We start from the raw sequence: 16,269 nt of genomic DNA, 5'->3' as shown, positions 1-16,269 counted from the left end.
TCTTCTGAAGTCCAACAGCCGTATGAGAGCTCATGTTTCATGTCACGCACTTGAATGCATCAGTCTGAAGATTCAGGTGAGCATTTCAGCAGAAGATCACGATTTATGAATTTCAAGCTGCTGCAGAGCAGGGCTGATTATATAAATATAAATGAAAAGCATGAAAATACTAAGAAACAGCAACATTTACATTTCCTGTACAGCTGCCTGCTAAAAGTATCGGACAATGTTGATCTGATAGAAACCAATTTTCTTCATGTTGAGCTTTAAGTGGAAGGTTAATGAATTTATCTTTCCCTTCAACAGAGAACAAATAAGAATTCAACAACCCCTTGAACAATCCTGCCTGGATTGAGGTGAAACCAGCACTGTTCCCTTGTTCCCTCCCCAAACTGATCTGAAGCTGGGAGGATGTGTGAAACCATTGTGTGATAGTAGAGGAGCTCTTAAGTGAAGATCAGCTGATCAGCTGCATCAAAAGGAGGTGGAATTAGTTTTGTATCACAGCACAGACGGTGTTTCTGCTCTGAGAGTCACACACTGCTCTGCCAAATGGAGGAAATGGCTCAGAAAAGGGTTAAACTGGACCTGGAAACCTTCTTTTGTTCGATCTGTCTGGATCTACTGAAGGATCCGGTGACTATTCCCTGTGGACACAGCTACTGCATGAACTTTATTAAAGGCTACTGGAATGGAAAGAATAAGAAGGGAATTCACAGATGCCCTCATTGCAGGAAAACTTTCACACCGAGGCCTGTCCTGGAGAAAAGCACCATGTTAGCTGATTTAGTGAAGCAGCTGAAGAAGACTGGACTCCAAGCTGCTCCTGCTGATCTCTGCCATGCTGGACCTGAAGATGTGGCCTGTGATTTCTGCTCTGGAAGAAAACTGAAAGCCATCAAGTCCTGTTTATTCTGTCTGGCCTCTTACTGTGAGAAACACCTTCAGCCTCATTATGATGTGACTCCATTCAAGAAACACAAGCTGGTGGAGCCCTCCAAGAGCCTCCAGGAGAACATCTGCTGTCGTCATGATGAGGTGATGAAGATGTGCTGCCGTACTGATCAGAAGTCTATCTGTTATCTCTGCCCTGTGGATGATCATAAAGGCCACGACACAGTGTCAGCTGCAGCAGAAAGGACTGAGAGGCAGAGAGAGCTGGAGGGGAGTCGACAACAAATCCAGCAGAGAATCCAGGACAGAGAGAAAGATGTGAAGCTGCTTCAACAGGAGGTGGAGGCCATCAATCAGTCTGCTGATAAAACAGTGGAGGACAGTGAGAACATCTTCACCGAGCTGATCCGTCTCATCCACAAAAGAAGCTCTGATGTGAAGCAGCAGCTCAGATCCCAGCAGCAAACTGAAGTGAGTCGAGTCAAAGAGCTTCAGGAGAAGCTGGAGCAGGAGATCACTGAGCTGAAGAGGAAAGATGCTGAGCTGAAGCAGCTCTCACACACAGAGGATCACAACCAGTTTCTACACAACTACCCCTCAGTGTCAGCACTCAGTGAGTCCACACACTCATCCAGCATCAATACCCGTCCTCTGAGGTACTTTGAGGATGTGACAGCAGCTGCGTCAGAGCTCAGAGAGAAACTACAGGACATTCTGAGAGAGAAATGGACAAACAGCTCACTGACAGTCACTGAAGTGGATGTTTTACTGCCAGAACCAGAACCAGAGCCAAAGAGCAGAGCTGCCTTCTTAAAATATTCATGGGACATCACACTGGATCCAAACACAGCAAACACATATCTGTTAGTGTCAGAGGGGAACAGAAAAGTGACAGTAATGAGACAACCTCAGTCTTATTCTGCTCATCCAGACAGATTCACGGAATGGTGTCAGGTCCTGAGCAGAGAGAGTCTGACTGGACGCTGTTACTGGGAGGTGGAGAGGAGAGGGGGAGGAGCTGATGTAGCAGTCGCATACAAGAACATCAGCAGAACAGGGAATGAATGTGGATTTGGACGTAATGACAAATCTTGGGCATTAAAATGTTACCAAAACAGTTTTGAATTTTGGTCCAACAAGATGAAAGCCTCCATCTCAGGTCCTCAGTCCTCCAGAGTAGGAGTGTACCTGGATCACAGAGCAGGTATTCTGTCCTTCTACAGCGTCTCTGAAGCCATGACTCTCCTCCACAGAGTCCAGACCACATTCACTCAGCCGCTCTATGCTGGAGTTAGGATTGGATGGACTGGAGCCACAGCTGAGCTGTGTGAAGTGAAATAAAGGTATTCAGTCAGTTTGTTGCTGAGACTTCATTGCTGTGATGTCTCTGCGCTGCTGTTCTGTTGTTTATTTGCTGCTTTTTCCTGTTTGTGCAGCCATGGAGGATATCACTGCTAATGCTGAGTTTTATTCACAGAAAGATTTCTCCACATGAAAATCTAAACTTCTCTGAGCTCTGAATGTTAGTTGAATCCTTGTGTTGATGTGTTTGTATGTTGTTGTTTCTCTTCCACTTCATGGAGCCAAACAGAGAAATCAGCAGACCTTTATCACAGATTCTTTTCACATCTCATCACTTTGTAAATGTGAAAATAATTCTGCAGTTAAACTTACTTTGATCTGTTTCAGAGATCAAATGTTGCTGCTGCTTTGAAAACTCTCAGTAATGATCTACTTGGTAACCCAGAAACTAAATGTTCTGATTCTGGATGTTTTTTCTGGAAATAATAAATTGTGGATTCATCCTGATCATGAATTGTGTTTCTGTGAAAATGGGAGTGAGGCTGTCACACCACCAGCATCCCTCATGGTGGCAACACACGGCGGCAACAAGTAACTGCTTTGTTTCAGAGATATTTGTTGAAACCCATCTGTGGCTGGAAGAGTTGCTTTGGTTCAGGATCATATTCTGGGTTTCACCTGTTTGCTCACAAACGCTTCAAACTTGTTTCTGAATGTGTTCTGAGATGTTGGAAGAAACTCCGAAAACAAAAAGAACGACATGAAACCTCAAAGTGATTCAAATCAAAGCTAAATGTAACAATATTATATGATGTCAGTCATTACAGGAGATGTCATTTGTTCTCAGAGACAAGAAGTGGAAGAAGAATTCTTGGACATAAGTTACAGAATCAGAACCACAGAGATTTTGTTTCATGTAAAAACTGTAGATTTACTTTTTATTTTACTCAAACTACAAAAACATTCGAATGAAAACATACCTGAATGAGTGAATGAGGCAGAATGTCACACTTTGGAATAACGTGTTATGGAATGATTAAAGGTGATGTGTGTGATCTTACATCATATTCTATGATCTGATTCTGTTCTTTCTGATATTTTTTAGTATTAGTCTGAATGTGCTGAAGTTATCAGATGAATGTAGTGGACTAAAAGGTACAACAGAGTCTCTGAATGTAGTGGAGCACAAATAGAAAGTAGCACAAGCTAAAAATACTGAAAACATTGTAATTATGTTCAGTATATTTAGTCACTTTCTGCTGCTGTCAGCGATGGACTTTTCAAAGAAATCTGACTCAGCTTTGATCATTAATGAGAATATGATGAAGAAAGGATGATTTCATCTAAATGAATGAAAAGGTTTTGTGGTGGGGCTGAGAACTGTTTACCTCTCATTGTTCTGTTCCACGTATTGTTTTTGGATCATCACAGGTACGAGTTTGGGTGGAGCGGGTCAGAGTAAAGTGGAGTTTCCAGCAGACTCCTCAGTTTCAGTCGGGTTTGGAGACCACAGATGGAGAGGTGACTGCGCTGTTTGGTCTGCCACTTATTGATAAAGTTAAAGTTTACAAAAAAACAAACAATAACAGGAAGAAGTTCCCTGAAAGCAGCATCAGTGTTACAGGTTGTGAGTCCTGTGAACAAACTGACACAGTGTGATATTACAGATGTTTAAATCTCTCTTTTCTCATGTCGTCCTGCAGGTTCACAGCTGAAATCTGAAAACTAACAGAGGACGCCTTCATCCTGCTCACAGGGATGTGGAGGAGGTTTAAGCTCCTGTTCTGTTCATTCAGACTGAACTCTGCCTGTGTTCTGCTCACTTTGACTCAGAACATCTTCGCTGATTTTAAGTCGTAATACAGACATATTACCTAAAGTCTCTTTCAAGTATTCACAGCTTGTAGGCCTCATTGAACTGAGTTTATACAACTAATTTCAATAAACCAAAGAACACCCTCAGACAGATACTGGTTTACCCAAAGGATTAAACACCCGAACACAAACTGGGTGGTGTTGTGTATGCAGTGCAGCAAAGACTGTGCAGACCTCTTTATAGGAGAGACCAAACAACAGCTCCACGAGCGCATGGCACAACATAGGAGAGCCACCTCTTCAGGTCAAACTCAGCAGTGCACCTACATCTCAAGAAGAAGGGACACTCTTCTGAGGACAGTAATGTCCACATCCTGGACAGAGAAGAGATGGTTTGAGAGAGGAGTCAAGGAAGCCATGATCATTGGAATCACACAGTCTTAAAGTGGAGCTTCTTCTTCTGTTTCTATGCAGCTGAGCACTCACATCATGATGATGTAATGAAATAAATTTAATTTCACATCCAACAAGGTTTAAAGTTAATATTTATCAGCTTTGATGCTGCTTCCACATCTCTTATTGTCTTTAATGCAGCTTCAGCTGTTATTTGATGTCTTTTGTTGAAACATGTGATCACCTTATGACACATCAGGAAGTTAATCAGCTTAAGCTGCTGCTGATTTGTTGGCAGACACCTCAGTTTCTTTTTGGCTCTCAGTCTCCATGTTGCCAATCCTGGATCTGCTGAGATGTCCCAGGTCATTGTTGGCTTTGATCCTCATACATTTAAGTTTGTCCTGAGAAAGGAGAAGTTCCAAAAGGTGTAAAAGGGACTGCTTTTGCATTTGACACAACCTATATCATGCCAATGTTCATTTGGGGCTGCAGTTTTTGCTTTAGTTTCAGACTTGTTATTAGGCTGGAATGTTGAAGAGTTTCTGTGAGATAGGCCCCAGTCCCCCTGAAACCATTTAAAGCAAATGGAAGGATGGAGAGTTTGTCCCATTTAATGTAAAGTTATCCTGAAGAGAATAAATGACCACAGACCATCAGCACCGGCCTCCTCCAGGGGCGTGTTCTCTCCCAGGTGCTCCTCTCCACATACACAACTGCATGTGCCTGGAGAAGCTAAAAAGCTTACAGCTCCTGGTATTCCCAGTCGGTCTCCCATCCAAGTACTAACCAGGCCCAACCTGTGGTTGTTGTGGCTGTGTAAGGATATGAAACTTAGGGCCGCCCTTCCTTCCAACTGGCAGAACAGCTGCACAATGACCCAACTACTGATGTCTTTCCATCTGTTCCCTGTGGGGGACTTTAAGGCGTTGGGTGACAAACTCTCTCCAGAAAAGCTGCGACGTCTCAAGCGTTGAATCAAGTTGCTTCAGTGTTTTAATCTTTTCTTTTCTGGTGGCTAACAATAAATAAGTTTTGATTGTTTATATTACATCGACAAGGCATTGCTGAACAATTATGTCCAACTTCCCCTATGGCATGGCAAAATAGAACTGCTTTGGATATGTTACTGGCAGAAAAAGGAGGGGTGTGTAAAATGTTTGAAATGTTGCACATTCATTCCTAACAATACTTCCCCAGATGGCAGCATCACCAAGGCCTCAAATTCAGGGAGTTCCTGCGTTCAATGATCCCTTCACAGGGAAGATTGAGTGGTTTGGCCGGTGGAGCGTCAGTTGTAGCAGCCATACCTGTCACCTGTGGTTGTTGTTGTATCCCATGCTTAAGCTAGATTTATACTCTTCCAGAACGTTGACAACGTGACGTCTTCATTGAGCACTCGAAGTTCTGCATCGAGGGAACACGTTGCTCTGCAATTCACCATGCCGGTAGGGAGGTGTGGCTGTGTGTTTGTGTGGTTTCAGAGGTTATAGCCGAATCCATGCTTTTTCTTCCGGTCACAGTTAACAACAGTAAACAATGGCAACCGAGGTGGAGCAGCTGTATTTGCAGTTGGAGCTCATCAATTTTGAAGAACAAATGCTTCAATTGCAAATGTTGAAGCGCAAGCGACAGAGAAGACGTTCGCGGGGGTGGTCTGTACGACCAGCCGAGGATGGGAACGGTCTCTGAGTCTCATTTAGAAAGAATTCTTCTTGACATCAACACAACAGACATTTGAAACAGTTTCACAGCTTGAAGTTGAGCCTCTTGCCCTTTTAGTGTTGGAACAGCGTTAACTTTCAGCTTCAGTCATGAGCATCACACAGCTGTCTGGTCAGACTGCATTAAAGATTTTTGGGTCTTTGGGGAAGATAATAAGGGTCAAATTTCCCTCGTAACCAAACACACATTTTCTTCAAAAATATCTCTGAAAAGCATGAGAAGTGTTGACATCTGACCTTTAATAAAATGCAGAACAATGAAATACAGACTAGTGTAAAGCTAGACTTGACATTAAAATGAAATTATATATTGTGTCTACAGATGTTGTATATTTACATAAATACCCACAGCTTGTGCAAAGCTACTTCGTGAATCTTAACTTTAAACAAAATATAAATGTTCAGTATAACAGAATAAAATATGTTTCTAGTTTCAAACAGATTGCATATAGTTCTGTCCATACACTCATAATCGATGCCATGTTTGTCTTGAATGGTGGGAGAGCTGGCCACAGTTAAAACAATCCCAACAATTTATAAAGCACTTTCAATAGTTCTTCAAACATGTGCTACCCACAGAAAATTCAGAACAAAAGTCTTGACAAGAGAAGGTGGTAATCCACACAAAATAGTTTTAATCTGAACAAAAGAAAGGCTTTTGATTGGTAGTTACTGTTCCTGCTCCCAAGTTAACGTTGTCTTATATGCTATAAAATTTGTTGATTTAAACCAGTCATTTATCTGCAGTGTGAGTATGTTCGTGTCTCTTTAGACTAGATAATTGAGTGAAAGCTGCTTCACAATGACCACAGCTGTATGGTTTCTCTCCTGTGTGAATATGTTGGTGTTTCTCTACACCAGATAATGCTGTGAAACCTGCCCCACATTGACCACAGCTGTATGGTTTCTCTCCTGTGTGAATACGTTGGTGTGTCTTTAGACTAGATGATTGAGTGAAAGCTGTACCACATTGACCACAGCTGTATGGTTTCTCTCCTGTGTGAATACGTTGGTGTGTCTTTAGACTAGATGATTGAGTGAAAGCTGCCCCACACTGACCACAGCTGTATGGTTTCTCTCCTGTGTGAATACGTTGGTGTTTCTTTAGGTGAGATAATTGAGTGAAAGCTGCCCCACACTGACCACAGCTGTATGGTTTCTCTCCTGTGTGAATACGTTGGTGTGTCTTTAGACTAGATAATTGAGTGAAAGCTGTTCCACACTGACCACAGCTGTAAGGTTTCTCTCCTGTGTGAATACGTTGATGTGTCTTTAGACTAGATAATTGAGTGAAAGCTGTTCCACACTGACCACAGCTGTAAGGTTTCTCTCCTGTGTGAATACGTTTGTGTGTCTTAAGATTGGAAGATGTAGTGAAAGCTGCTCCACACTGACCACAGCTGTAAGGTTTCTCTCCTGTGTGAATACGTTGGTGTGTCTTAAGATGGGAAGTCTTAGTGAAAGCTGCCCCACACTGACAACAGCTGTAAGGTTTCTCTCCTTTATGAAGCTTCTGATGATACCTCAGATGTGATGATCTTTTGAAAACTTCCCCACAGTGCTTATAACGGCACCATCTGGATCCCTCTTGGGCTATATGTTTCTGCAATGACAGAGAGGAAGAAGACTTTGATCCTTTTGAAGTTAACACAAAAGATTTCTCTAATCTAACCTTTGCTAACCAACATATTCTAACTGGACCTGGACGGACCTATCCACACAGGTCTCAATATTTCCGATCAAACGTGAAGGCTGAGGGTGTGTTTATAAGTACCCTCAGCTATCAGTACTATGCTCTGATGTGTTCAGCACACATTCAGGGTTTTAAGCAGTAAACTCTTGCTTTTTGCTCTTTTACTAATTTTTTTTTGTCAAGATGAAACTTTGAAAGGGAATTTGTGCTACAATAATTCTAAATGATAGAAGGAAGCACAGTCTTGTCCAAGTTGTACACTTAAACACCAGTTAAAGGTTGGGCTGAAAAAGGTTGATGAATAATGGTTTAAATTAATAAAAGTAACAGTTGTGGTAATACATAGCATTCTTTACACTAACCCTTTGTTCCAGCTTACAACCCAGTGGTCTACAGCCATTCAGCTCAACAGCAAACAGGGAAATAGTCTTAGCTTTACTCTAAAACAACTATTTACACTGAGGTAGAGAGCTCTACAAACCTGTCATTTAACATTTAACCATTAAAGTATTACCACCACCAGGTTTAATTAATGTAATCCAGAGACTATAAACACAAATAATGAAGATTAGCTCCTGAACCTCTCAAATCTGAAGCCCACCACAACAATCTGCCCACTGATTTTCTTCCAGCAGATCATTTAGCCTGCAGCACATCTGTATCTCCAGTTCAGAGAGAGAGGAGATAAAACCAGGAAACACCAGAACAAGCGGAGGATACACGGAACTTCAAAACTCGTCCACATGTCATTAGCGTCCTCCACACTGACCTGTAGTCCGGTGGAACCAGAGGATGAGCCGGCTCTGTTCCTGGTGGAGGGGTTCGGATCCTGGTTCTGCTGCTCCATTCTGGTCCTGGTCCTCCGACTGATGGACTCTGTCTGCAACTGTCAGTACATACAATAAGATCCAGCTGTGGCGTGCAGAATGTTAAACCACACCCACTTTTCTTCTTCTCTTGATAAGCTTTCTGTGAACAGTTTCTAACCATCTAGTCACATTTCATTAAACTTTTAACTGTGGTTTTTATTCAAATTCCTGTGAACTTTAAACTGGTTCTTTAAAGACCCACTAAGGTCACAGTTCAAAATATTTGGAGCTTTTTGATCAAATTCAGAAAAAATGTAATAATATACTCTGTAGAACGACACCCACTGTGTGCAATATCCCATGAATCTCATCTGTGTCAGTGTAAAATGATCAACTTAAATCTTTTTACTACATTAAGACAAAGATATTGTTTGAGGAAAGGGTCCCAATATCATCCCAAAGCCTGAAGTTCAGATTTTCTCTATTTCTAAATTTGTTCTCATTTCCAAGAGCTGTCAGGGATCCAGGAAAGCAACACAGAGTAATCTCAGATTTGTCACATTTACACTCTGAAGCCCATTTTTGAACAGTTCAGTTATCAGGGAGCTTCAGTCTGGGCTGAGGCTTGAAACTGAGAAGATGTGATGTTTCAGTGGGGAATGATCTAGTTCTGTGTGGCTAACAGCACGTCAGCAGGAGCTGTCTGACTGATCTGAGACACTGAAGAACAACATGAAGTGGACCATTCTGAGGCTGTCATTTAAATATAAAGGAGTGTTTTTCTGGCATCAGAAGTGCCCGTCCAGTGATTCATTCCAGAAAGCTGCTTTAGTGAAACCTAAAATTTGAGATGAAGGAAACTCTCAGACCCTTAAAACTCTGAAATGTTTTTCAACCCAAATAACCTACAATCTCCTTTATTTTAATTACAAAATGATCTTAACTGGTAAACTTATGTGTCCAGTTGAAGAGTAAAAGTGATCTTGTGTTGTGGTCAGATCAGAGTATCAGCTCCTAAAAGTTGCACAGATCCTCCTAATAAAGATCATTTTAGCTCCATTTTAACTCCAGATGTGGGCTTTATGAGTAAATATATGTACAACCTTTTTATAATGCCATCAATCCTTGTTGATTCGTGGATAAAAGAAAATATTGGATATATAAAGAAAACTGAATAATGAAGTTTTCATGAGACACTTCTGAAGAGGACAGTCAGACTGTCTTTTAATGGTGTCTTTCTCAGAGTGTAAATCTGAGAAATCGGACACTGATACTGAGGATAACTGTGTATTTGTTCTGCTCGTGTGATACTTTCCTGGATCACCGACAAGTTTTTATAATAATGCTATGACTCCTCTTCATGTTTTTGCTCCAGTTTTATCAAAAAGCCAAACGATACCCAGATAAGCCTGGAAAGAACTATTCTAAATTTTACAATGATCATCAAACTTTTTAAATGACAAAATATTTCAGCAAAACTACAGAAAGAAGTTTATAAAAAAAACTGTTAAAAACGGTTAGAAAAGGGCCCAGAAGTATGTTTCACACACAGCTAAAAGGATAAAGCTCCATGTTATTTGTCCATCTGGCCGGCTTAGGGAAATTTATAGCTGAGGCTGTGTGTCTGGTATTGCAGAGCATTAGCATTAGCATTAGCAGGACATGCTAACTGTGAATAGCAGCCAGGTTATTGAAACTTTTTGACTCTCTGGTGCATGTTCTGACTGCCCGTGTCCAGCTGCAGGAATCATACCAATGACACAGAGCAATTTGAAGGCATTTCTGCAAATGTTTGACCGCTACATGTATTATTTTCTTGACTTACCTGTGCGCAGCTTCCTGTTGTGATGTTCAGAGATGTGCTGACTGAGGCTTGTCTGGAGTAATGGAGGGACCGGTTTGCTGCATTTAGGGGAGGAGCCGGAAATGATGACGTCAGAAGGCTCGCTACTGTATATGTCTATGCTTCGCTATGCGGCCGTACGACGTGACTGCTTCAGGACGCGGTTCAGATTTTGTCTTAAGTATTGACAGGTATATAAACCCCTCAGTCTCCATTTAAAATGTGTTTTTTTATGGAGAGTTACAGTCAGTTCAGGTTTTGAGTTTGGATAGTTTGGATACTAGAGTTTGGAAAGCATTAATATAGTTTGGAGATAGTTTGGGGAGTTAAGTGAGAGATAGTTTTGAGATTGAGGAGAGTGAGGAGAGAAGGATAGGTAAGAGGATATATTCAATAATATAGACAATGGAGCAGCAGGGGGTCTCTCAAACCTGGTGTAGAATGTGTTGAGATCGTCAGCTAGTCCGGGGGAGGGGACGTTTGTGATGGTTCTGAGGGGACTCCACACAACTGCAGGGTCGTTGGTGCCTGAATCACTCTCCAGTCTGGCTCTATAGTCCTCTTTAGCATTTTTGATGGCCTTCTTGAGGCCCTGTCTGGCCAGTCTGAATGTGTCCATGTCACCCTCTCTGTACGCCTGCTCTTTCCGGCGCCTGAGCTCTCTGAGCTGCTTGGAGAACCAGGGCTTTTGGTTATTGTACCTTGTGATGGTTTTGGTTGGGAGGCAGACCTGCTCACAGAAGCTGATGCAGGAACATACAGTGTCAGAAAAGCTGCCGTTGTCATCCTCAGGGCCCCTCAGTGACTCCCAGTCAGTAGACTCCATGCAGTCCTGAAGCATGTCCCTTGCCTCTGGAGTCCACCTCCTTACTGTAGTCCTGGATGGTTTGGCCCTTCTCAGTTGCTGCCTGTATCTGGGGACCATCTGTATGATGCAGTGGTCGGAGTGTCCAAGGGCAGCGTGGGGGATGGAGCGGTATGAGGGTTTTATGGTGGAGTAGAAGTGGTCCAGTGTGTTGCTGTCCTGCATGGCGCATGTCACCAGCTGTTTGGAGCTCGTCAGTTCCTGGGAGAGGTTACACGAGTTGAAATCTCCCATCACAAGAACTACAGAGTTTGGTCAAGAGGTTTCCACAGTGGAGAAAAGAGCAGCTGAATCCTTGTTGAACGTGTTCACAGATGTACTTTGTTAGCCCGGTTTTTTCATTGGAAGCTCAAGAATAAGCTGGAGAAATCATTTATTAAAAAAGTATTTATTAGTGGTCACATGTAAAGTATATTGCAGCGCTGGACTCGGAGTGCCAGAGCTCCCGCAGGAAATCCGTCAGGCCGAGCCCCGATATCCGGAAACATGTCATATTTATATTCAGCTTTATCTCACAGAAGTTGTTTTCACACTTGTCAGAGTATAATTGGCCAGTTTTGGGTGACATGCTCAGGCCAGCTGCTGTCCTTGTTGTGTTCTTTGGATGTGATAAACAATGTGTGTGTGTGTGAGTGCTGTTTTAGGCGTGGATCTAATGTACCAGACCTATCTGCCCTAAAAGAGATGTTTTGTCTGACCCAGTTGTTTATGTCCTTCTAAGGTCTTGGACCATTTAAGGTCATCTGTTGTGCAGTATGAGCAAAGTGGAAAAGTACCAGCTAGGAACATAGGTTATTTAGTAAAATACAGAATATGAATTTATAATGCCTAAGATCAAAGCCAATTATAACAACTCCCCCTTTTGACATGATTTAATCATGTCAACTAAATGAGGTAGGACTGTTATATTCTGTATTGTGTCACACCTGTTAGCGGCAGCCAACTTAGCAGGTCCCCAAACTGCAAGTGGCCACCGACCTTGAGGTGCAGCACAACCAGACAGGAGATTCTTGTTATCCCCCTTTTGATGTAACTTCATTATGTGAGCTGTTATGTGTAAGCTGTTCTTCTTTGCGATTATCAGCAGCAAGCAAGTTTTCATTGCATATGCATGTGTAAAATAATTGTAATGCGTTAGCTAAACCTTTCTGTATCAGGAGTGTTTATCATGATGCTGGGAACAGAACCTCTTTCCCAGAATAGTTCAACCTTCATTACTCAACTGATCATAACTCTGCAATGAGCACATTTTTAAAACGCTATAGATATCACGCCTGTACGTGTATGCAAGGAATAAATCAATAAATGTTTCAATATATCTTAAAATTAGTGTGTGTATGTGGCCCCTAACCCAATCTCTGTGTAGAATCTTAATTCATTTTGGCCCAAAACTATATGTGGTTTAAGCAGTGGCAAGACCCTGCTCACCCATAAGTACCATTACAACACATAACAATAATTAACTAAGCTACAACAATTTATAAAATATTGAATCTCAAAAAGTGCTTAACATTACCATCAGTAATTAACATTACCATCAGGTAACTGTTCAACTGTTCGCAGCGAATAGGAGCGAAAAACCCGATGGCTGATATCCGGGAAAATTCTCCTATGGCCCCATTCCCCCTTGGCGACCGACCACTTAATTACCTTTCAGTGCCTAAGGTCCCGCTCCGAACAGCCGATTCACACCAATGGCAATGGACATATGTATGAATTCCTATGATTAGTAATTGGTCTACTTAAAATCATTAAACTAAAGAGGAACATCACAAAACACAAAACAATACAGACATTTAAACATGATGTGAATATGAAGATATGACCCTGTTGAGAACAGATGAGTAATGATAGATGTAGTGTAAAAACTGACAGTTTCTTTTGAGTGAAAATTTCATGATAACATTGTGCAGAGTGGTGCAGTGCAGCTCAGTCTCTCAGAGACTGACTCAGAGAGAGAACCGAGCAGCACAACATGTCATTTTCACAATGTTCTATATTCAGGACTTCCCTTTTAACAGGTTCAATCCCAGTATTCATTGGTCGACCAATTAAGTTTTCATATGAACCCCAAACAAAAACAAATAAATAAACCGAAAATAAAATAAAATAAAATAAACCGAAAATAAAATAAAATAAAATAAAATAAAATAAAATAAAATAAAATAAAATAAAATAAAATAAAATAAAATAAAATAAAATAAAATAAAATAAAATAAATGAAAAACAAAACAACTGGCCAGTTGATAGAAACCATGTTTTAGGACAGTACCTTTAGACTCACCAACCTGCTGTACAGCATTAATGAGAAATCCAGTACCATCAACTTTTTCTGTGGAAAAAACTTCAAACCATTTAGAGAACACAGCAAGACAAAGACTTTTTCGAAAAACTTGAGAAGTGTTAGTAAACTATGATTAATTGTTGTGTCTCCACCCCCCCCCCGATGAGACTTAGTCTCCTCCGTATGTTAGTTCTGCTGAACTCTTCCTCTGCAGTTTCTGCTCCTGTGTTGCTGCTGCAGGACAGAAATGTTTGTGGTTAGATTTCATTTTGGGAGCAGCACAGCATCAAGAAAGCAGCCATTTCTTCTCAATGAGTAACTGATTAACCTTTTTGGGATAAATACTGTCTGTCCTCTTAATTCAACTCAGAGTGTTTTTGATAAAATTTCAGCATGATCTGCTTAATTGTCACTTGTTACTTTATACTAAATTCGATTTAATTCTTACCAGTGGCTGTGTTTCGTGATGCTGAGCCATCCACAGACAGTTCAAGATCAGCATTAACTTTTTTCTGCTCCATTTGAATTAGAAACACTTCATGTGGTACCAACAGTGTGACATCAGAGTTTCTTATAACATCACATGATACAATAACATATTTCCATACAAATTAGAATCAAAGACAAAGGTTTATTCTATTTTTCTATTTGTCTTAATTCCTCATTTATTTATTTATTTAGATGAGCCTTGTGGCCTTGTGCTGCTAACTTTTTCCTTAGCAGTGCCACAGCATCATGCTTGTGTTGTCAGACATCAGATCTTTGGTTGGTTATTGATCACTGTTATCTTGCATGCATGCTTTGACCTAAGGGCCCAGATTCTTGATATTATTTTGTAATATTTTTCTTTGCTCGTAGCAGTTTTGGAATGTTAGCTAAATTGTTCAGGATCCTTCTTGTTTTTTCTTGACATGAATTAGACCTTTAATCGTGCAGTTCAAAGCTCTGTGCTTTACCTTACTTAGAGCAGCTCTGCCTCAGTTTCTTATGTTTTACTTAATCTTTACTTCTTTCTTCCAGTATGTGTGGATGTATGTGGGTGTGTGTGTGCATATAGATGTGTGTGTGTGTGTGTGTGTGTGTGTGCGTGTGTGTGTGGCCTTGGGTTTCACTGTTTTGTTTTATTTTCTTCTATCTTGTGAAGAACTTTGTGTTACATTTTCTTGTATGTAAAGTGTTATAAAAATAAAGATTGATTGATTGATTGATTGATTGATTGCATCAGATTAAACAACTTGGGTCATATCCCGTGTAATTTCTCGAATGAACCAGAACACATGATTAAAACTGTTCTCACAGAACATTTTATTCATCCCATTCATATCCTTTTCTTTCGACCAACATGTCATGACTGAGCACAGATTGGATTGTACATATTGTTTCTCAATAAATTGCAATTGAAGTGGATTGTTGCCATTTTTCAGAGATCTTTTAGTCACCTGGTGTGGAGTGGTGGGAAGAGAGGGTGTGTCCAGATTACTGTTGTAGTTCTTTGTAACTTTAGCTTTTAATGTCTGACTTGCACACCGGAGAGGTGTGAAAATTAGTTATTGTAACCTTTATTCTTTCTGCTACTGTGGTTCTACAGTCTAGTCTCCACAGTAGTGTTTTCCTTTGGTTTCATAGTCAGTGGTCCGTTCAGTCTCTGATAGAGTTTTAGTCCCCGTGGTCGAGTCTTTGTCAGTAGGTGAGGTTCCTAAGTCAGTCCGGACCTCAGTTAATGTTCTTCCGGCAGGATCTTGAGCCTGAGTACAGTGATCCTTGTGGATCCAGTTACTCAGTCTATTCTCGGTCAACCATACCTTTACACAATGTGATGTAGCTTCTTCGTCCTGTCCATATAGGAGAGGACCAGTTAAGTTTGTTCACTTTCCTGGTCCTGTTCCTTGGTGAGTATTTCTGTAACCTGTTGAGATATCCTCATCACCGTGTTATTCTGTTGTTTCACATTCATTTTCACATTCACACAAGTTTCCATACTGTAGTACAACAGGGGGTGAGCCTGTTGAGCCTGTGTGCTTCTTGACATAGCAAATTTAGTAGTCCAGTTGGAGCTACTATTTTGCCTTCATGATTCCTCCAGAGTCCTGTGGAATCTTTTTTTTTTTTTTTTTCGTTCCATGTTTGCTTTTCAGATGGTGCCGCTGCTTCGTGAAGTTCTTTCATGTTTTCTAAACATAATTCTCGTTGTGATTTTTCCTCCAATGTTTTCTGGTTAAATGCAGTATACCATGCTTTTGTTTTTGCTGCCTTATCTGCCGCATTGTTGCCTCTCGCTACTCTCCCATCTCCCTTTTGATGTCCTCTGCACTTGACTATAGCAACTTGTTTTGGTTCAAGTATGGCATAATATAGTTCGAGTAATTGATTCAAGTGTTTAACCGGGGTGCCTGCTGAGGTCACAAAGCCTTTCCTTTTCCAGTGACACATGTCTGGTATAGAGGCATGTCTTTAACTGTAAACACTGTTTTTGTTTTCATTTCACTAATTTATTCAATGTTTATTGTTAGATTAATTAATATTTATCTGCAGGGTTAGAATTTGCTAATAGTATTAATATAGTGTTCAGATGTACAGCTCTCTGGTTGCTGTGGCTGTTTTTAAATGTGCCATGAAAACAAACCTTGACTTGACTTGTTATGAGTCA

The 16,269-nt window shown here is 40.9% G+C and overlaps 1 protein-coding gene across 1 annotated transcript in view; it reads right to left on the bottom strand.

Annotated features, from left to right (window-relative positions):
- Positions 1–8,668, bottom strand: part of LOC140296301 (uncharacterized) — a 173,703-nt gene extending 165,035 nt beyond the window's left edge. The window contains exons 1-3 of the mRNA XM_072379712.1: positions 8,591–8,668; positions 7,830–7,880; positions 7,005–7,731 (exon numbers count right to left, since the gene is read on the bottom strand). Coding sequence (XP_072235813.1) covers positions 7,005–7,731; positions 7,830–7,880; positions 8,591–8,668 — 856 coding nt within the window. The remainder of the gene's footprint in view (positions 1–7,004; positions 7,732–7,829; positions 7,881–8,590) is intronic.
- Between the last annotated feature and the right edge of the window lie 7,601 nt (positions 8,669–16,269).

The sequence above is a fragment of the Leuresthes tenuis genome, unplaced genomic scaffold (assembly GCF_036924035.1).
Source record: "Leuresthes tenuis unplaced genomic scaffold, fLeuTen1.0.hap1 SCAF_1, whole genome shotgun sequence".
Taxonomy (NCBI): domain Eukaryota; kingdom Metazoa; phylum Chordata; class Actinopteri; order Atheriniformes; family Atherinopsidae; genus Leuresthes; species Leuresthes tenuis.
This window is presented reverse-complemented; position numbering and strand designations above follow the sequence as displayed.